The sequence below is a fragment of the Arachis stenosperma genome, chromosome 8, assembly GCF_014773155.1.
Source record: "Arachis stenosperma cultivar V10309 chromosome 8, arast.V10309.gnm1.PFL2, whole genome shotgun sequence".
Classification (NCBI taxonomy): domain Eukaryota; kingdom Viridiplantae; phylum Streptophyta; class Magnoliopsida; order Fabales; family Fabaceae; genus Arachis; species Arachis stenosperma.
Genome location: NC_080384.1, coordinates 29,572,290 through 29,594,916, shown reverse-complemented (window position 1 = coordinate 29,594,916; position 22,627 = coordinate 29,572,290). Strand labels below are relative to the sequence as shown.

Here is a 22,627-nt window from a genome sequence, read left to right as displayed (position 1 = left end):
TTGTGGGTGAAAAAAAAATTTTTTTTTTCCTATGGAGTCGCTGGGTCCGATTTGATGATTGAGGAAAAAAAAATTTTTTTGTATGATTCGGGGGGTCCGATTTGTATATATATATATATATGTGGGTGTGTGTTGGAAACTCGGATCCACTCCTCATATGTGATTCGTGTATGTTCTTCGGCGTCTTCTTCCCTTCTTCCTCCTGCTGTTTCTCTTCTCTTCTACTTGTCATTGCGTCTTTGTGATTTTATTTGAATTTCAAGAATAAATGAGAGTTTACTAGATATTTATGTATGAGAGTATGAAAAATGGTTGATAGAGTTACAGTTAGAGTATATTATTTTGGTCAGATTCTATTACAAACACCTGAAGGAGTGAGATTTAGTTGTGAGAAGCCGTTAGATATTGTTATTCCGTTCACGATCTCATTTGAGGAGCTGAAAGGTGTGATTTGTGAGAGGATAGGTTTTCAGATATCCAAAAAAATATCATGTATGGTATATAGATATCCCATACCGGTATTTGGCGGTTTCGTGCAGTATCAAACCAAGTATGTAACCGACGAAGCGAGTATGCAGGAGATGTTTTCAATGTATTTTGAAAGTCGCGGTCAGATATCGGTGATAGAGTTGTACGTCGAATTCGAACAATCTGAAGCTGACCGAAATATTGAAGAGGAAGAATATGATAGTGACAGTGAGGAAGAGTTTGAAAGCAATTACGAAGCTGTTGCTCCAGAAGGAGAAGAAGATCAAGGTGACGGGGTGGAGGCTCCAAATGTGGGAGACGTTGCACATGCACTTGCAAACGAAGATCCATTTGAGGAGCCGTCCTTCATGCGGGCTCTGGACTTGGAAGCCATGCATGCGCCGGAATTTCCGGAATATATGAGTGCCGGTACGTATTTACATATAAATGTAGAAAGTAGTAGACTTTGGGAAATAATCTATGTTGATAGATGTAAATAAGAATATAAGTGACGTGAAAATTAATTTCTGTGCATTCGTCCAAAGTTTTTGATGTGTTTATGTTTGTAGGATTTGAAAATTAAATGTATTTGCCTTAAATTATTTTGATTTGGCTGTCGTTGTGGTAGAAATTCCTATGGTCGCAGATGGTGAATTTGCAATCGGAATGGAATTCAGTTCTAGGGAAGCTGTATTGAAGGCGGTGAAAGATTATACCATCCGAAGAGGCGTAGACTACCGTGTGTATGAGTCGGAGCCGTTGACCTTCTATGCGAAGTGTACACAGTATGGATCATGGTGTGATTGGCTTATCAGGGTTAGCATGATCAGCAGAAAGTATTGTTGGGTTATAAGGAGGTACAACGGTTCTCACACTTGTACTAGAGCCACTATTTCTCAGGATCATTCGAAGCTGGATTCGAACACAATTGCGGAAGCAATAAAGCCGTTGGTTGAGGCTGACCCGTCGATAAAGGTGAAATCAGTTATTGCAGAAGTGCAGTCGAAGTTCAATTACACCGTCAGCTATCGGAAGGCATGGCTGGCGAAACAAAAAGCAGTGGAAAAAATATTTGGCGGTTGGGAAGCATCATATGAAGCTTTGCCTATATGGTTTCAGGCCATGTGTAACAAGGAGCCATCAGCAATCGTCCATTACGAGACTATGTCTGCATATCAAGGTGATGAGGAAGTAACTGATATCCGGGTATTGCATAGAGTCTTCTGGAGTTATTACCCCTGCATTAGAGCGTTCAGACACTGCAAGCCAGTTGTCCAGGTTGATGGGACTCACTTGTACGGAAAGTATAAGGGTTGTTTGTTGGTCGCCGTTTCACAGGATGGTAACAGTAATATCGTCCCTATTGCGTTTGCAATTGTGGAGGGGGAGACTTCTGATGCATGGCACTTTTTCCTTAGTAACCTGCGACAACATGTTGTGACTAGGGATGGGGTGGGACTGATTTCTGACAGGCACGAATCCATCAATGCAGCTATTGCCCGGAGCAACGGAGCTTGGTCGCCCCCGAGAGCATTCCACATGTTTTGCATCAGGCATATAGAGTCGAACTTCTTGAGAAAGTTCAAGGCACCGTACCTGCAAAAACTTGTGGTCAATATAGGTAAATGTTAATAGTTTGAATTTCCTTATTAACCGAGTTACCTTCCAGCAACTTTTTCTCATGAATTCTTCTCCTGTGTGGCTTTGATTGTTGTCCAGGTTATTCGAGGACGGTACGCGAGTACGAACAGCGCTACCAGCGTTTACGTGAACGGGGCGAGGCATATACGAACTGGCTTAACCGAATCCCACGCGAACAGTACGCGTTGGCGTATGACGGTGGCTACCGCTGGGGTCACATGACGACAAACCTTGTGGAATGCATCAACTCAGTGTTGAAGGGGGCACGCAATCTTCCTATAACTGCACTTGTGAAAGCCACATTCTACAGGCTTAACGAGTTGTTCACTAGAAAAAGAGCCGAGGCGGAGTCGCGGATAACAGCTGGACATGTTTTTTCTGAGGTTGTCACGTCAAAATTGAATGCCAATCAACTTGCAAGTTCTAACATCCAGGTTAATTGCTTCGATAGGATGAATGAGGTCTTCGAGGTTCGTGAGATGCCAGCTGGAACTGAGTATGCCGTCGATCTCCGTCAACAACGCTGTGACTGTGGTGAGTTTCAGGTGGATCGGATTCCCTGTCGACATGTTTTTGCATGTTGTGCGAACCAGCAACTGGATTGGCGAGTGTATGTCCACGAAGTTTACAAGATGGACCAAGTTCGGAGGGTTTACCGAGCTAGGTTTCGGCCACTGGGCAATCCCACTATGTGGCCTGTGTACAGCGGCCCTCGATTTGTCCCGAATCCGAACATGAGACGGGTGAACAAAGGTCGCCCAAGGATGACACGTTTCTTGAACGAAATGGACACACGAATGTTACGTGCTCCTAGGCGTTGTCGGCAATGTGGAGCAGAGGGACACAGCCGAAGTAGATGCCGTCGGTCATCTGGTGTAGGTCCCAGTAACTCAGGATAGTTGTTTTATGCCTATCATGTTTCATTGTAGTACTCTATGGCATTTGCTTGTTTATTTTTACGCGTTTATTTATGTTTATCGGGACATTGTTCTTTCATGAAACTTCTTTATGAGACCTGAGACTTGTTTATGACCGTAGATATCAAATTAACTTAATTTCTAATTCATTAATTAATTAGTATCTATTACACTATTTAAATATATGTTAAAAAATATTAATATAAATTCATATCATATAATTAATCAATAAAAAAATAAAACATAAATATTAATTTATAGATAGTTAAGAAAGTTTAATTTTTATTTTAATAGTGATATGAGTAAACCGTAATTAAATATTTAAGAAAGATTAAATATAAAACAAAAATACATGAAATTAATATTAATAAAGGATAAGCGAAAACAATGTTAGCAGAAACCGGCCCGGTTAAACCGGCAGAAACCGGTCTAAATCGGTTGTTACCGGTTCAACCGAACCGGAACAATTTAATATTTCCTCAAAAAGGATCATCTGAGGTTCGAACCCCATCCCTGCACGATAATAAAAAAGAGCTGCTTCCACCAGGCTAGGTTATCTGTTACTAAGATTTATGCAAATTAAATTATATATTAATATTATCTACTACATAAGTTATTTTTATCGTAATTATACTAAGTTCAGCCATGTTTTAAAGTAATGTTATTTTTACTTAACATTAATTATAAACTAAGTTATTATTTTTTTCATAATTATATACTAGCTATTAATATTATTTTTCAATAAATAGTTGTAGTATATACTAGTATAATACATATAAATTAATCAATAAATTATTAAAATTTAAAAAATTTACGTAGTTTACTATAAGAATATTAAGTTCTTAATTCAAGTACTCAACATAGAATCACAACATTAACTTCAAAATACAACAATTCAACATAGATACACAATATTAAGTTCTTAATACAAGTAATAAACATAGATACACAACATTAACTTCAACATACAAGTATTCAACATAGATACACAATATTAAGTTCTTAATAGAAGTACTCAACATAGAAACACAACATTAACTTCTAAATACAAGTATTCAACATAGATACACAATATTAAGTTCAAAATACAAGTAATCAACATAGATAAACAACATTAACTTCAAAATACAAGTATTCAACATAGATACATAATACTAAGCTCAAAACACAGGAACTCAACATAGATACACAGCTACTTTCTTGTTGCCCACTTTATGTTCTCGAGGATGTTCTTGCATTTCTTCTTGGCCTTCTTGAACATGGACGGGGTGTATCGACTAGCGCTCCGACGTGGCGGGTCCACCCTGAGATTGTAATGTTTACCTCTCTCACCTGTACATAATTTAATGAAAGAGACTATTCAAAATGATGCAAACACGGGATAAAAAGGAAAAAAAAAGAAAAAAACCAACAAGTTCAAAACATAATCATAAAGTCGGACCTGCATCATCCGCATCATCAGGAGCATTGTTGCGGGATTCTTCATCCTCATCCATCTCGTCATCCTCGCTCTCCTCTTGATCCTCATCCATCTCCTCATCACCCGGTTCTTCCACGAGATACTGATCGGTTTCATGCTCACCTATCCCGGCATTTTCTTCAATCTGACCCATTGATACACGCCGTAGGTTCCGGCTAGTAAATATCCCCCGACCGCCTTCACTTCTACTTGAATCTCCAGTTTCCAAACCTCCAGAAGCAACTGAGGCAGTGTGGCATGGAATCCTCGCGTCCAAAGAATACCTCCCGGGCATAAATTCAGGTTGATGGCCAAATTGTGACTGCCCTGCATCCGCAGCCATGAAGCCAAGCAACTGGCTAAAAGAAGCACCCTCTCCAGTATCCCATTGTGGAGTACTCCAATATTGTTGATCTATTGGGTATGACGGGGTATATTGTGTCTGAACATGATATGGTACCGAGGCCTGAAGTTGTTCTTGGGAAGCTGGAGGTGGAGGTGGATGTGGATGTGGATGTGAATGTGCCCCCGGTTCTTCATTGGCTACATGAATAACTGGGCTACCCTCATCTTTCATTACTGGGCTACCCTCATCATTTATAGGTGGGTTACCCTCATCATCCATTACTTGTTCACCTTCATCGTTCTCTTGAACCACAACATTTGACAATCTCAAATGCTTGCCATACCGTGCACGATACCAGTCCATGTAAACATCCAACGGATGCTGTGAAGGTTCCACATACTCACGCAGAATGTAATTATACCTGTTTGTCCATCGCATAATCCAACATGAATGGGACGGGGCTGTGGCCCAGTCAAGATTCTTAGGACCAGCAAGTGTTTCTCCATGTGCCCTTCCCAGATTTGTTTCCTCAGATGGAACTCCCTGAACCAAACCAAACTGTCTTCTAATTCTATCCGTTGCATGCCACTCAATAGATTCGAATGAAATCAACGGAACCGTAGCGCTCCAGACAACTGCGTGCAGGAAGATGTCTTCTGGGATTATGCCCGGTTCAATGCGATCCACACCATAAGCAACCCAGACGAACTGCACATATCATAAGACATACGTGACTACAAGCCAAATAACAATCAACCTCAGTTGGAGACAAATATTTTCTATTAAAAACACACCTGCCCTTCCTGAACCTCATCTAACGCCTCCCTAAAGTGGGCCAGACTAAGATATCTATACCGATTGTCACCACGCTCCCAGTTACGCCACCTGAAATTATTTATGTTACTAGCACATCTTAAATAGAATTATGAACATAACAAGTAAGTTGACAATGTTACCTGTTTGCAAGCGGAAAACTGCGTGGTTCCCTAGTAGGGGGCGCAAGATAGGGCAGGCGGATCCAAAACCAACCTAGGAGCAGTGTTAACGGACCATCGATTTCTTTACAATCAAAACGAGAGGCCCGGCATAATGACCGGTATAGGTGCGCCAAACATGCCGATCCCCAACTAAAATTACTGATACTATGAAAATCCCGGAGCAAAGGCAGAAACTTCCAGTGCACAGATGCCCCTGACTTGTCTCCAAGTAATATAGTACCCAATAACAACATAATGTGGCACTTGACGTACCTCTGCATACTGTTTTCGTCAGTCAGTTGTATACGTTCTTTTAGATTCCTAAGCCATGTCATTTTTATGCCGCTCCCTCTGCAGTCTGCCTTTCTCGGTGCAACCTCAAACTGATGGAAACACTCACCCTCCAATGCTTCAAAGCTGCTCAAGGTCATCCCCGTCACCGGAAGGCCGTTCGTCGGGAGGCCCAAAATAACAGCTACATCCTCAAGGGTCACTGTGCACTCACCAATCGGAAGGTGGAACGTGTGTGTTTCCGGCCGCCACCTCTCAACTAAAGCATTTATCAATGCTTTCTGTCCTTGGACTACTCCAATCTGAGAGGCATGATAAAACCCAGTAACCCGTAAATGATCCTCTACACTTGGATGGTACCGATCAGGAGGCAGTGGGTGGTCACATGTCATCATCCGTGAACTCTGAAAAAACATAACATGTTCCTAGTCAAATCATGAATGATTACTAATTTACAACTTAAATTAATGTTACTACTTCATCGATTAATCATAATTTCTAGCCCAATTACTAAAAAATAACTAACAAATTATCAAACTACAGCATGTAAACATAACTTCAAAAGGTTATCATAATTCCTATAATTATAATTTCCTAAATTAATCATAATAATTTACTAATTAATTATAACTTCTCAGCTATTCACTAACAACATATGAACAACATTGTCTAACTAACAACATACAAAATTAAGGTTACTTTAGTATTCTTAGTTTATTTATAATTGAATTCTTATAATTTACCTTTCTTCCCAAATGAACTATGTATTAAGTAAATTGGCCTTGCAATTAATATTAACAAATTTCGTTATTAATGATGCAGTTCCGGATTATAAATTCTTAAATTAATAACAAAAGTAAATTAAGTAACTCTAAATTCCAAATTCTAAATCTATTACAAAATCATAATTATAATTTCCAACCTTGATCACAAAAGTTAGTTACTAAACTACAATATCTACTCGTATTACAAAAAGATTTCTAACATATTCTCCAACAAAAAATTATAATAAATCCTAAATATATAATTTCCAACAATAATATCTTACATTTCCTCCAACTAACTAACTAACAGCATCTATATATAATAACAAACAATTTACAATCATAATTTATAACTTTAATCATCAAAATTTATTCATTAATCAAAATAACCGTCTAACAAAATTTTTTTCAACATATTTTCCAATTAACTAACAATATCTAAACATAATAACAAAAAATTAAAAAAATTGCTACCATTATAATTTTAAAATTAAAAATCAGATTTTATATTAATTAATTAAAAATTCTAATACTGCTCTCAAAAAATTCTTACAAAATCTGTAACAATCAACATATATATCTATCTACCTAACTGCAACATTTAACCATAAAATACAAAAAAAATTCCTACAAACTTTAATTAAAATACAGAAATTTGCAAATAATTAAAAAATTTAACTTACATAATCAGGATTAGACAAATAATTAACAATGTGAAGTTCAGGACGATCAACATCTCTAGTCTTGTGTCTTTTAGCCATATCCACAGATTCAATTGCATGCAAGTTTTTGAAGAAGAAGGGAGGAGGAGGATGAACTCAGCTGAAGAAATGGGGTGGGGTTTCACTTTGAAAAGGATGTTTCGGAGTGAGGGAGTGGGGAAAAGGGAAAGGGGGGTATGCTGGCTGCTGGGGCACCGTTCTGGGGAGGAGCTCGAGTCCGACACGTGGAGTGGTCAAGCAATCGGACCGTCCGTTTGCTCCTATCGCTGGGTCCGATCTGTGAAGAGGAGTCGCTGGGTCCGATTCCCGTGTAGGGGGGGAATCGCTGGGTCCGATTCCTCAGCGGGGGGGAAACGCTGGGTCCGTTTCCTTCTATACACCCCTTTCTGACACCACAGCCAAGTTAATCACCCTCTCACACCATATACCGACAAAACACCACTCCCTCCCCAATATCAAAATTAAAAAGCATTAAAGTTTCAATTAAACATTCATTTAAATATACGATTAATATTACTTTTGAAAATTTGTATTGCAATATCACATGAAAGGCATGCAATGGGAAATGAAGTAGGAACCGTACTTTGTGCAAATTGTGATATGAATTCTCTGTCTCTGACTTAGGTAATTAAGGTTTCTTCATTTAAAAAAAGTAAAAAGAGAAAAAGCTTATTCTGCAAAAAAAAAAAAAAAAAGTAATAATGACAATTGAATCCCTACTAACCACAAATTAAATGTGGTAGTTCAGCACATTCAACATTATGCCAATAATGAAGCAAAAGAGAAAAAAAAAAGGTAACTAAGTCTATTAGCCAAGTGGAATTATGTAAATAGAGAAATTGGCTTTATGGATATTATTCAATTTTGTTATATCCTGTTTTTTTTTTTCTTTTCTTTTTTCCTTCCTGTTTTTAATTATGTGTCTGAAAATGAAAGCAAAAGCCAAAATATGGTGGTCTTCTAGGTGGAGTACAGTTTTTTAAAGGTGAAATTTGAAATAATTGTGCATTGGAATTGGATAAAGCTATTGACATGATGAGGAGCAAAGCAAAAAGCTGAAAGTACTGCTTTTGCTTATTTTAATTTCTACCATAATATAAGCTTCTCTATATATATTAAAATAAATTAAACAATAAATATATTTACACATAAATATATTACAACTGAATTAATGACTAATTTTTTTGTATTCACATAAATTTTATAATAATAATTAATGTAAAGAAATTGTAAATTTGTAATAGAGGATTAAGATTTAAGAGTGTGTGTAAAATAGCTCAAATAACTTGTGTATTTTTTATTTGTTATTTTTATGAATGATTGAAGAGTGACATATCTGATGACTAATTTACACAAAATTATTTAGGTTCATTTTAGACTAACAAAAGTACTTATATAATTTTTCATTTTATTAATTATGTTAATTTGTCTTTACTTCATATCTTTAACAGAATAAATATCCATAGTCTTGAATTTGGTAGAGATTGTGATGGTTAAGGAATAACGATTCATGTTTAATGTGATCTCCCTCAGATAGTAATAATGTGACATATAATTCCACGTCTTAATAAATATTAAATAGAATTATATATATTATTCAATACAAAAGCTTTTAATAGAAAAAGAAAGAGAAGTGTAAAGAGATACATATATATCACAGTGTCAACATACATATCAATTATATTTTACATGGATTATAATTATAATTTCATTTCTTTAATGAAAATTAGATCCCTGGCTTTAGAAAAACCCTCACGCATAATTATTTTATATGTAAAATTATTAGTTAAACACATAAAAATAATTATACTTAAATTTTTACCAATTTTTTTTTTTTGCTTAGTAGACATTCATAATCATATATATATATATATATATATATATATATATATTCATATGCATGATTTGCATTTAGGGAGGATTTTTTAATTTTTTTTAACCTGACGTTAATATTCATATAACTAAATGTTTGTTGACCAAAAGAATGAAAAGTCCACAAGAATAAAGGCAACCAATCTTTGTTTTCATCTTTCTTTATTGATATTAATAAATAAAAATAAAGAAGAGAGAGAAAAACGCGTGGGAAGAACGCACATGATTACGTAACATGTAGTTCGCCAAATGGGAACGAACCCTTCAATGTTAAAAATAGTCAAATGAAAAAAAAAATGCACAGAATAAAGCATGATCTTTAATTTTTTATTATTTTTTAATATTTATTTTTGATTTTATTTATAAAATTAATTATGAGAAATTACACTTTACCTCTTCAATTATTAAAAATGGAGAAAATTTATTTTCAATCAATACCAAAAAATTTTAGTTATTTGTACTCAGTATTCTTATTTTTGGACATAAATAAAAGAAAAATTTATAATCAAAGTAAACGTAACATTCTAGTTGTGCCATATTATTACGGCTAATTCAAATAATTTATTTCATTAACGTTTAAATCTTATTATTATCGATAATATGATTAAGTTAATCCGATTCAATTGAAAAATTATAAAAATAATGAGAATCTATTGTATTTTTTTATTCTTAAAATTTAACTTTAAAACTACTTTACATATTAAATAAGATTTATATATTTAAATAATTAATTATTTTTATAGATACAATAATACAAATTAAAAAATATTTATAAATATAAAAAATTAGTCATTAAATTTATATTTAATAATTTTTATATATGTTTTAAGTTTTAACAAAATAATTTATTATTAAAATAATTAAATAGTATTTTTATACAAATAAGTAATAATTGGTTTTTTGTATTTATATAGTATAATTATACATATTTTAATTTAATGTGTGCTATATCTTTTATTAAAAGATAAATTTAAATAAAGTTTAATTATTCTATTATTTTTTTATAATTTTAATTAAATTTTTATAAATTTTTTAGTTAAATTTTTATATTATTTTTAATTTTATAATTAAATTATTTTTAGTATAAAAATATTAGAATTAATTAAATATATTTTATATGAATTAAAAATATTTATAATTAAAAATTTAATTAGATCCTTTATCACATATATTTTTAAAAAATATTTAATTAATTTTAATGTTTTTAATGAAAAAAAGACGTAATTATAATATTAAAAATAATATAAAAATTTAATTAATAAAACTATAAAATTAACAGAATAATATAAATTAAGTAATAATTTAATTTATATTATTATTTATTTTAACAAACTATAATTTAAATAAGATAGTGTTCCCATTTTTACTTAAAATTTTTAGATTTGAATCTCATTTCTAACTTTAAAATAAAAATTAAACAAAAAATAATAATTGAGAAACATAACTACAAAAGTGATGAAAGAGAAGAGAGGGAAGGTAAGAGTTAACGTAATCCGTTGTTGACAATTGAAAACTGAAAACTCATTTCTCTGTTTCTTCTTCTTCCTCCTCCATCTCCTCTCTTCTTCTGTCCTTTTCTGCTGTTTCTTGTCTCTTTGGAACTTTCCTCTCTCTCTCTCTCTCTCTCTCGAATTATTATGATATGATATGATATGATGATGATAAAAGACGACACCACCAACAAGAACATCCTCATCCATAGCGTTTACCCTTTTCTGCTCTTCTCTCCCTCCCATTAGTCTCTACATTCAAATTCTTATATATACATAGCTGTGAATGTATGTATAGCTATACATATAGATAGATACGTACGTACACGTATACACATACGTATATAGCTATATATAGTAACTAACAAAAGCAAGCTAAGGACCGACAGGAATGGCGGCTGGTTTTGTGGCGTGGGTGGTGGTGTTCTTGTTAGGGGTGGCGACGGCGGCGGTTGGTGGATCTCCGGCGACGCTGAGCTTGGAGAGGGCGTTTCCGACGAATCATGGAGTGGAGCTGAGTCAGCTGAGAGCACGTGACATGCTGAGGCACAGAAGAATGCTTCAGTCCACTAATAACGGGGTCATTGATTTCCAAGTTCAAGGCACCTTCGATCCCTTCCAAGTCGGGTACTTTTTTCTCTTTTCATTCTTTTTGCAATTCAGTTTGAATTTTGAAACGCTTTGTGGGATTTGGAGAATGGAATTTTGTTCCCTGTTCTTTCCCCTTTTTGATAAATTAATACCCTTCTTTATGCTTCCTGCAATTCTCATTCTGTAGTTCAAACAAAGAATCAAACTTTACGTGTTTTTTCTAATTTTGAAATTAATGGCATTGAATTTCAGGTTGTACTATACAAAAGTGCAGTTGGGTTCTCCTCCAGTTGATTTCTATGTGCAGATTGACACTGGCAGTGATGTTCTCTGGGTTAGCTGCACCTCTTGCAATGGTTGTCCCCAAACAAGTGGCCTTCAGGTAATTAATTCATTGTTCTCTATTTTTGAATTCAATATCATGTTAAAATGTTTGCATAGTGCTGGAATTGTTAAAATTGTGGTGTGATTGCTGGGTTTTGATGCAGATTCCACTCAATTTCTTCGATGCATCGCGTTCATCGACGTCTTCGATGATCTCTTGCTCGGATCAGAGGTGCAACACTGGAGTTCAATCATCAGATGCAACCTGTTCCAGTCAGGGTAACCAGTGCTCCTATAGTTTCCAGTATGGAGATGGTAGTGGTACATCGGGCTACTATGTTTCGGATTTGATGCATTTCAACACTATTTTTGAGGGATCTGTATCTTCAAATTCCACGGCATCTGTTGTTTTTGGGTGAGATATCATAACCCTGGGATGATTGAATACTTGAAATATTAATTGAATAACAGTATGACATCCCTATTTAGTGTTATCTATGCTTTATTGGTTTAATCCTTGAAACCACTTTGCTTGTATTGTCTCTGGTGCAGATGTAGCACAGAGCAGAGCGGGGACTTGACAAAGTCCGATAGAGCTGTCGCTGGCATATTTGGATTCGGACAACAAGGTTTGTCTGTTATCTCCCAACTTTCCTCGCAAGGAGTAGCTCCAAATGTGTTCTCTCACTGTCTGAAAGGAGATAGCAGTGGTGGCGGCATATTGGTTCTTGGTGAGATTGTGGAGCCAAACATTGTTTATACTTCACTTGTAGCATCACAGTAAGTTCTTTTATACAGAAAAACAAATGCTACATTTTTATTTATAAGAGGTTGTGAAGTAAAAAACACATTTTGTGGTGTGAAATTCTTTATTAAATTTAGTGAGTCAATGAAGCTTTGTTTCTTAGGGGGATAATAAGATAATTTAATAAAACTTGTACTGAAGAGATAACAAGTATTTATTTTGATATTTTGGTTTTGGCTTCTGATTATTCATCTAAGCAAAGATATATACTTTCAAGCATGGATGCCAAAAGTTGGAGATGAATTGTCCCATCAATTTATTGTTCTACCATGAACTACACAATATGATATGCACCCATTATTGTGTCTTCAAAATTCTATACAAAAGTTTGAATGAAATTGAATAATTTAAACATGTTATTGATGAAAGGTATTTGTAATAAAGTGTCATGATAAAATGTCCCTTGGGAAAAGCATTTGGACTAACTGCTTCCTTTGTAAACATTTCAGGCCACATTACAATTTGAATCTGCAGAGTATCTCTGTCAACGGCCAGAAGTTACAAATTGATTCATCAGTTTTTGCAACATCAAGCAACAAAGGTACCATTGTTGATTCTGGAACAACTTTGGCATATCTTGCTGAGGAAGCTTATGATCCCTTTGTCAATGCGGTGAGTTCTGTTAAGGATATTACATAGCTTTTAATTGATCAATAGAAGATATTGTCATTTATTTGCTTGCTTAGAGGTTTATAAACATTGATTGCAAAAATGCTATTTTTGTTAATGTAGATTACGTCTTCAATTCCACAATCCGTAAGCAGTGTTAATTCCAAGGGAAACCAGTGTTACTTAGTCACTGGCAGGTTAGGATTTTAAAGATATTCTTTCTCTTCTTATATGTCTGTTGCATGTTCAATACTCAAAAACAAATAAGCTCCCCGCTCTTTCTCTCTAACTCTTTCTGTTTATATTATGTTTAGTGTATCTGATATTTTTCCTCAAGTGAGTCTGAACTTTGCGGGAGGTGCATCCATGGATTTAAAACCACAAGACTATCTTATACAGCAGAGTTCTAGTGTGAGTATTCAACCTTAAATTTCTAATTTTTCGATTTCCTGAGGTCTCAATTGACTTTCAAATACATCCATTTCAAGCAGGAATCAGTTACATGACTGGTCTATTAATTTGTTTCTTTTCTTTCCTTTGCTTCCCTTCTGCATTTTGAGAAGACTTGGCATTCTACTTCTCATCACATGTCATTTTACATTTTACAACTAAAATATGCATATAGAGAATGTTTTAGGACATTGACTCATAGTCCTTCTTTTTCTCTATTATCTACTCATAGTTATATCACTCACACCTTTGAATATTATAGGGTGGTGCAGCAGTATGGTGTATTGGCTTTCAGAAAATCTCTGGTCAAGATGTTACAATTCTAGGAGGTATGTATTATATCTGTGTTTTCTTTGGTATAAGGTTAGGGTTTCAGTTACAGTATCTTTTGGAGTTCAGCAATATCAACCTGTCAAAATGTCAAATTTAAAAAATATTGCTTAACATTGGGTTCCCTTTCTTTGCAGACCTTGTATTGAAAGACAAAATCGTTGTTTATGATCTTGCTGGTCAACGCCTTGGATGGGCTCCCTATAACTGTAATTTATTTTATTTCATCTTTTATTTTTATTATTTTTTCTTGAAGCTCCTAAGTTGTTCGTTTTCGATTCCAACCAAGAAATTTTCTTGTTCTTAAAGCCAACAATGTCTTGTAGCCATAGCTTAAGGCCTAAGCATAATGTATCTGTTAGCGGTTATAGTTAAAATGAAACCCTTATTGCTAACTAACTGAAACTTTTCTTTTAATTAATTTCTGGAAAGAATGAGAATTATAGGATGCCATGATAAAGTTAGCTTATTTATTATTGTAATGCATATTCAATCTTAAATTTTTTTTTTTACATAGGTGGTTCGTCAGTTAATGTGTCTGCAAATACTGGCACTGGAAGAAGTGAATATGTGAATGCTGGAGAACTAAGTGGCAGCACTTCTTCACATGAAGGACTTAACAAGCTGATAAACATAGGGGTCTTAGCTTTAACACTGATTTGCTACATAGTGATCTTATAGCGTATATAAACATTGTGGGAGCATAGAATTAAGATGTATTTTTTCCTATGTAAATTCTCTTGCCGGTACATATTTATTTGTGGCAATCGGCAAAAACCACACCCACATTTACTATTTTGAATGTTGCTTTTTGTGCTTCATTTATGCATTGTTATAGGTTGGTTTGTCCAAATTAGCTATAGGTGATTCTGTCGGATACTATCAGACATGTAGAATCAGTTCATTAATTTTTTTTTTTATTATTTTTTGCAGCATTGTAAATTTATTGACAGAATTACTCATTCAATCGCAGATACAGTTATACAATATGATTGTGTCTTCTTTGAATTAAAGTTGTATAATTTGATAAAAGCTGCTCTTAACAAGAGTACAAAGCCAAAGATTTATGTCTCACAAGTCACAATAGATATATATGACCTGATCGAAACTGGTTCAATACAAAGGAAAACTGTATTATTATTGAATATGCTGATACATTTGAGACTCTAAAATGTAGCAAAAGAGAAAACAAAATTGAAAAAGTTGTTTCTCATGCAGCTTCTTCCTTGGGTTACAGTTTTCTTGTTTACCCCCATAAAATAGTGATGGCTGCATAAATGTCTGAAAAGCTAGTCTATGTAAATTGCCATGCTAATCATATCATAAGGACACTGCAAATACAGAATATAAGATTAATCTCAGACCAATGAAAAAAAAAAAAACTATGACATTATTGCAGCAGTGCCTAAGCAATGAAACAGAAAGAGTATAGCCTTTATATTAATACCTCACTTCTCTTCAAGAAGTGATGATGTGCAAGAAACAAGATAAGACAACTCATCCTTTGTGGCTGATCCAAATCCTTGCCACCTTACTCTACCAAAATTATCAAGTAGAAAGATATACCTGTAATTTTTATTTTATTTTTTGGGTGGCAAAAATTGAAATGTCAATAACATTAATTTTCATAAGTGGTGATTTCATTGGCTAATCATGAATTGAATATGCGGAAAAGAAGTTTCAGTCTCTGTACCCTGTGAGAAGATTCAGTATATGCAGTTCTTTTCTGAAATAATAGTGATCACCAAATTTAAAGACCATGTGCTTCTGAAGTGCATCATTGCTTTCCTGATTTGGTTTTTTCATTGTCCAGAGAAGGAAACGCTTTATAGGACTCCGGCATAATAGCCACGAATCTATAAATGATACCTGATAGAAAATTGTCAATTCCTCAATTGTAAACTGTATTTGATCATTCAAAAATCCCATACTAAGAGCAACCATTAAGATTTCCAGCAAAGGGAGTAATGAGATGATGCTATATTCCAACTAAGCCCAATCTAACACTGGCCGAGGACTCCCTTCCTCCCCCCAAACCCCACCCCACTTCCACCCCCACAAAAAAGTTCATTTGGAGGAGGATATTAAACTGTGTCCTTCTAAATACCTAATATGTTAGGATCAATGGCAAACAACCTGAATCAAACTGTTAATTACCTGATATAAATGAACATCTTCTGATTTACTAAATGCTTCTGCAAAGGGCGCACTCCATGAATTGATCATTTCCTGAAAAGAATAAAGGAATTTCATTGCAGCAATATCAGGCCAAAACCAAACCCAGAAAAAAAAAGGAAATAATAGAAGGCACTTAGTGATCAAAATTCTATACAGGATCAAAATGGGAATAATAGAAGTCATATCATTGCTATTACCATGATTCATTACCTGGGAGCTTGCTCGGAATGAAAGACAAACCAAAGATGCCTTGGGGACAGATGATTTGTGAGCAGCATCTGCATTGTCTGAAATACGGATTGGAAGCTTCATTGTTTTCCCATCTGAGAAGCTGACTTCCAAATCAGGAAACTTCAAAGCTACCATTGCTGGTATCAACACTTTATTAGCTACAGCAATCTGTACAAACCCCAAACCATGGATGAATCTGTCCTATTCTTATCTAATAGACACTAAACATGCTTCATCTCTAACCTATCTCAAACTTTTGGCTAGAGCTTCAAAGTTCAAGGGACCAACACAGAAAAAACTCAGCAACATGCACTTTCGAGGATTTACGTTAGCTGACAATGTCACCTTAGGAATTTAGCTTTGGCACAATAGTAAGGAGGGTAACACCAACTACATATACCCTCACTGGACTCTGCCAAGTGCGAGCCCCATGTGCCCTTTCTAAGCAACCTTAGTTGGATTTCAGAACACAAGAATTTGCAAACCCAAACTAAGCAATGAAAATTCTAACTTTACCTATGAGGGGATAGGAGTTTGTACTTCAGATGCGTGGAACCTCACTACATGCTATCAAAACAAAGGAGTGCGCAAATCAAAGAGTTCTTTGTAAATTATTACAATGCAACAAGTTTATCATCATACATCATATATATAAATATCATTGCAATACCTTACCACCATGTTGCTTGAACTCATTCATATCAGCTACATATCCCCTACTCATTTCATCTAAACTGCACAAGAAAAAAAATCATCAGCATCATCAATAACACTTCATCACACTAAAATCCGCTCCGTGAAACGTCACCCACAAAAAATAAAAAATTGAACTCACATTCGAGCACGTTCCTTTTCAAGCGCTGCCTTACTTCTCATCTGCCAAAAAGGGGAAAATTTTACACACAAATACATAAAGCAATTCAATCCAGGGAGGAAAAAACGATCTTTGCCACATTTTTAGGGTGCTGCAATGAGGATAGCAAGGAAAAAATAGAATGAAGGATGACCTGGTGGATATCAAGGAATCGTTTAGGGGTGAGGCGAGGGAGAAGAATTGGGTAATGGAGATTCTTCTCTGAAATGGAATCCACGACGGAATCTCTGAGATTGAGAGTGAGAGTGCGACTGAGAGTTGAACATCTTGGTAGCAATCGCTTCAAACCTATCATCTTTCCAACTTGTTTGATTTCGATATCAAATTACAATATTTCTCTCTCTGTTTCTTGTGCCTCTGTTTGTAACTTTGTTCTTGAGGAGCTTTGTTTCGTTTTCGTAGACTCAAGTTTTCACTCGCTAAATTCCCTCTCTAACACAGATTCCAAATTAAGCAATATATGTTCAATTACAAATTCACAGTTAGATTAGATTTCATGCTAATCAATCATTTAGCATTTTTTGGCTGATAAATTATTGGGAAAATTGTCGAAGTCTTAAGACTATTTTATCAATTTATTATTTTTTAAAAAAAAATAATAATTCACTGGTATAGAAATAATCATTTGATTCATTTCACTATAACACACCTTGTGTTTTTACTAAAAAAACATGAGTTTAATTTCAATGAAAGTGTATAATTAAATTCTTGGTTTTTTTTTTTCTTAAAGGAAAAAACATTATTTCCCAAACAAAATTAAACGAACTTTAATTCCCCAATGTTTTTTTGGTTTAGGATGAGTTCGCCGCATCCCAATAAATGCCATATTAAATCATTATTTTTTTAAAAAGTACAACTTATATTTGTGTACTCTTTTGTACTTTTATTTCTCCAGAGACGATGATAATGGTTATCATTATCAATCATAAAGCTTAAAAATTTGTGTAAGAAGAATCTTTATAATTCATATGATCTATTAATATTATAGAGTTCATCCGGGTGATAAATTTGTTTAAAAATTACAACAAAAAAAGTATTCTAGTATTTAAAGTTAACATAATTTCTTTTTAAAAATAATGTTTTTTTTTAATTTATTCCAAAAAAATTCTTAAATTCTTATATTCATGTAACTATTTAAAAATTAATCAATCTATTTTTCTTTTTCTTTTTTTATTTGACATTAATAATATCTAATTAAATAACAACGTAAAATAATTTTATTTAAATTATTAAATCTGTAAGTTTTGTATAGTGAAAAATGCAACATGTCATTTTTGTAAGTTGGAGAATTAATCATAATGCCAAAAAATTACAATACCTTGATTCGCTTCACATTGAACCATAGATAATAATTTGGCCATCTTACTTAATTTGAAATAATTATCAATTAGTTATCCCAAAACTTTGTTACTATTTTCTAGTTCCTTTTGTTCTAAGCCTATAAGGATAAGTCTTAGATTGTAATGCTGCTTTTTATAAACTGAGATCATTACATTGTCGATACTTCTGCATAGGTTGTGTCACTTGGGTGCTTACCATTTTTCATTTTGTGGTTAGGAACTTCACTACTTTTATATAAGGTTTAACAATGATTGAATTTTCTCATGGTTTGCTGAATTACTCATCAGGTGATAGGAGTGCATGAATTTTATGAGAATGAAATAAGTTCTGTAGTTCATGGAAATTCAATTTAATCTGTATATATACTATTAACACCCAACAAAGAAATTGATCATCTTACAATTCGCTCACAGATGACCAGTTAGCAAGGCTTACATCAAAACTTACAGAAAATGCAAGCATAAGACAAAAAATAAAAGAATAAATTCTACATTGAAGTTGATTTCAGTCATTGTTTTGCAAGATCAACTAACAGCTATAACATTGAATTGCCGGCGCTGGATTGTTGACAGGTTTTGTTGTTAGGTTGTGGCATTGAACATGATATCATTGATTTTGTCTAAACCAATATCTGATATAGGTTCAATGGGTTTCTCATCTCCTTCCATAGAAGAATCAGGACTCAAAGGATCCCTACTGCATTCATCTGAACAAAAATATTATTTAAAGCTTTAGCTGAAAATAAAAATGTATTGCAGGGAAACTGTTAAAAATGTTCCTTCACTTTTGAAGAAGCTTAGGAGGCAACCTATAAATATCACATGCTTATGGAAAATCAACCATAACTAAGTCAGCATCAAACTCACCATAAACTGTGTATATAGATGCAGGGGAAGGTGTTGAAATGAAGTTAAGACCAATGTAGAATACCAGCATCAGTGCAATGGTCACCATCATGTAAGTTGGTACTGCCAGAGCCCAATACCTAAATAGCATAAGTTGATGAACAATTTCATCATCATGTCATACAAGATAAATTTAGAATGTGAATCCAAATATTTGAGCTGATTTCTCTACCCAAATATCTAAGAAAGCAAGAGCCAATGCCATTTTTTGCTTTGGTAAATGTTTTGTGTACTCATTTACAAATACACATTTCAATATAAATATGCAAGAATTCAAATTAAGACTTGAGAATTCTTGTAATGAAAATGACTAGTTGTCTAACCTGCTAGGATAGTAATAAATGCCAACAGAATGTAGCCATGATTCAGGAACATAAGCCCACACAAGGAAGATAACTATTCACAAAACAACCATAAATAACAAAAAGAGAGTTGAATAATCAAAATTGGCAAAAAGGGAAGAAGGTTGGAGGAACCTGCGGCGGCAACGGTGGTGATGGAACCGACGAAGCCATAGACTTCAGAAGGCTTAGGGCCATGCTCGCCGGCGCAGGTTTTGTCATCAAAGAAGGAAACGGTTGCTCTGCGCTGCTTCGAGAAGCTCAGCGTCCTCCTTGGGCTGTTCACCGAGTATGGATTTTCCATCTCTCCGATCTTCCTCCTCTTCTATGAATCTTCTGTTTTCTTTTTCGGCCTTGCTTCTTCTCTATATCTGATTCTGACAACTCACACGATTTTAGGGTTTTTTTTTTGTTTGGTATAGCATCTTTTTTTTTTTTTTTTTTTTGTCAGTGTGAATTGCATCCTTTTGGAGGCCATGGGAGCTTGTCTCTTGGTGCTAGAACTCAACGCATTGAGAGAGAAGATCAGATGGGTTTGGGTTTGGGTTTGGGTTATGGGTTCGGATAGGATTTGGGCTTAGCCATAGAAATGTTCAAAAATATACACACAACCTGCTATAGTGCTACTTATGGGCTTTAGATTTTTGGACTGGATCCATCTTGTTATTACTGAGCCCAAAAATAATTCACGCTTTCTTTCGTTTTGTTATTTTTAATTATAGATTGAATTTATTTTCATGCAGTAGGATTTTATATAGATATTCATTATCATATTAATAAAAGAAATTAGTTTTTAAATTTATTATTTAAAATTTCATTTAAAATATAAATTTAACTAAATAACTATACAAAATTTTTTAAGAATAACAAGCAAAATCCTTATCCAAGTTGTTGTAACAACTTTCCAAATCACGCGCTTTTTCTTTTTCCAAATTCACGGAGATTCTTCTTCTTCCCTTCTTCTTCTCCTCCTCTTTCTTCTTCTTTTTCTTCCAAATTTGTATAGGCAAGTTTTTCTTCTTTTCTTCTTCTTCTCCTTCTCTTAGAGATTATCAATTCAATTTAAAATACATATATCCATTCGATTCAATTCATAATGAACTCAACATGTTATTAAGGTAAAACAATTGTATAGTACTAAATGAACATACTATTATCCATTAGTACTAAATGAACGGATTATATAAAATCAAATTTAAAATAATTTTCTGCATAATGAACCGAACACGTTATTAAGGTGAAACAATTATATAATACTAAATAAACGGAATATTATCCGTTATATAAAATCAAATTCAAAACAACTGCGTCTATAATTTAGAGATTATCAATTCAATTCAATTCAGAACACCTGCGCCCATTCAATTCAATTGAATTTAATTCATAATGAACCGAACATGTTATTAAGATGAAACAATTAATATTAAATGAACGGAACATTATCCATTATATAAAATCAAATTCAGAACAGCTTTTTGCATAATGAACCAAACACGTTATTAAAGTGAAACGATTGTATAGTACTAAATAAAAGGAACATTATCCATTATATAAAATCAAATTCAAAACATGCAGCTTTCTGCATAATGAACCGAACACGTTATTAAGGTGAAACAATTGTATAATACTAAATGAACGGAACATTATCCATTATATAAAATCAAATTTAAAACACCTATATCTATAATTTAGAGATTATCAATTCAATTCAATTCAGAATACCTGCGTCCATTCAATTTAATTCAATTCAATTTAGCAATTGCATTTCATTTGATTGGATTGAAAAAATAATTCATTAGCAAAATGTTGTGTTGTTGGTGATGATGATAACGAAAGAGGAGAAGAAGAAGAAGAAAAGGAGGAGGAGGAGTAGTAGAAGAAAAATCTGCGTGTGCGAAAAAAAGAAGGAGGAGGAGGAGGTATGCTTAAATTTGAAAGAAGAAAATGAGTATGCGTGTATTTAAAGAAGCAAGGGAAGGAGAAGAAAAAATAGTGTGTGTAATGATACTCTTTTAATAAGAGTAGTTTTTGTTGGTGTTAAACTTACTTAAATAAAATTAGATAAAAAAATATTTAGATGTATAACATCTGATTTTTTAATTCGTTAATATATTATTTTTTTTAAACTCCAAAATGGAGAACACAAAACTATAGAAAAAAGGAAAATGTTAACTAATATTTATAAATTTTATCCTTATTTCAGGTTATAATTTTATTTTTGTCTTTTTTTCAAATCTTAAATCTTAAACTCAAATTATTGTTATCGCTGCCGTTATTACACACACATCTCTCTTGAACTATATTCTCTTTTTCTCTTTATTTGAGATAATATATTATTAGATGTAAGAATTTTAATTTGATTGATGAATTTTTGACAAAATATGGTGTAAGAAAAAGAAAATTGATGGTGATTTAAACTTTATGTCTTGCAACAATATCCAAATGATAATCTTTTTACGAATCTCTCTGGTATATGGTTCTTGCCAATTTATAATTATTAATATTTCATAAGAATAATAATATTATTAAAGCAAACGTAAAGTTAAAGTAATAATGGATTAACCAAAACTAACCAAAGCTGTAGACAAAAAGTGTTATCGAAAATTTGGATAATCAGTAGAGTATAACTAACTCTTTTATTTGAGCTTCACAAATAAAGACCTCATATAGTGATATTCATATATATGACTTTAATAGTTTG

General features: G+C 33.6%; 5 protein-coding genes across 5 annotated transcripts; 2 read left to right on the top strand and 3 right to left on the bottom strand.

The window, feature by feature from the left end:
* The first annotated feature begins 308 nt into the window (after positions 1-308).
* Positions 309-3,008, top strand: LOC130945750 (uncharacterized). The gene is made up of 3 exons (XM_057874456.1): positions 309-897; positions 1,097-2,089; positions 2,188-3,008. Exons 1-3 carry the CDS (start codon positions 309-311, stop codon positions 3,006-3,008), a joined length of 2,403 nt encoding a protein of 800 aa, XP_057730439.1.
* A 1,210-nt stretch (positions 3,009-4,218) lies between these two features.
* Positions 4,219-7,624, bottom strand: LOC130945749 (serine/threonine-protein phosphatase 7 long form homolog). The gene is made up of 5 exons (XM_057874455.1): positions 7,547-7,624; positions 5,788-6,503; positions 5,626-5,716; positions 4,468-5,539; positions 4,219-4,358 (listed from the first exon to the last, which is right to left on the bottom strand). The coding sequence occupies exons 1-5, from the start codon at positions 7,622-7,624 to the stop codon at positions 4,219-4,221; spliced, it is 2,097 nt and encodes a 698-aa protein (XP_057730438.1).
* Positions 7,625-10,943: 3,319 nt separating this feature from the next.
* On the top strand, positions 10,944-15,043 carry LOC130944349 (aspartic proteinase 36). Its single transcript, XM_057872641.1, has 10 exons — positions 10,944-11,574; positions 11,791-11,920; positions 12,027-12,277; positions 12,415-12,642; positions 13,117-13,279; positions 13,400-13,473; positions 13,591-13,687; positions 13,989-14,055; positions 14,194-14,265; positions 14,574-15,043. The coding sequence occupies exons 1-10, from the start codon at positions 11,339-11,341 to the stop codon at positions 14,735-14,737; spliced, it is 1,482 nt and encodes a 493-aa protein (XP_057728624.1). The 5' UTR covers positions 10,944-11,338; the 3' UTR covers positions 14,738-15,043.
* A 125-nt stretch (positions 15,044-15,168) lies between these two features.
* Positions 15,169-17,824, bottom strand: LOC130944351 (uncharacterized). Its single transcript, XM_057872642.1, has 8 exons — positions 17,473-17,824; positions 17,301-17,341; positions 17,136-17,199; positions 16,445-16,633; positions 16,214-16,285; positions 15,750-15,925; positions 15,504-15,622; positions 15,169-15,387 (listed from the first exon to the last, which is right to left on the bottom strand). Exons 1-7 carry the CDS (start codon positions 17,632-17,634, stop codon positions 15,505-15,507), a joined length of 822 nt encoding a protein of 273 aa, XP_057728625.1. The 5' UTR covers positions 17,635-17,824; the 3' UTR covers positions 15,169-15,387; position 15,504.
* A 1,195-nt stretch (positions 17,825-19,019) lies between these two features.
* On the bottom strand, positions 19,020-20,326 carry LOC130946298 (phosphatidylinositol N-acetylglucosaminyltransferase subunit P). Its single transcript, XM_057874974.1, has 4 exons — positions 20,062-20,326; positions 19,909-19,981; positions 19,547-19,665; positions 19,020-19,386 (listed from the first exon to the last, which is right to left on the bottom strand). The coding sequence occupies exons 1-4, from the start codon at positions 20,228-20,230 to the stop codon at positions 19,262-19,264; spliced, it is 486 nt and encodes a 161-aa protein (XP_057730957.1). The 5' UTR covers positions 20,231-20,326; the 3' UTR covers positions 19,020-19,261.
* Positions 20,327-22,627: the final 2,301 nt, after the last annotated feature.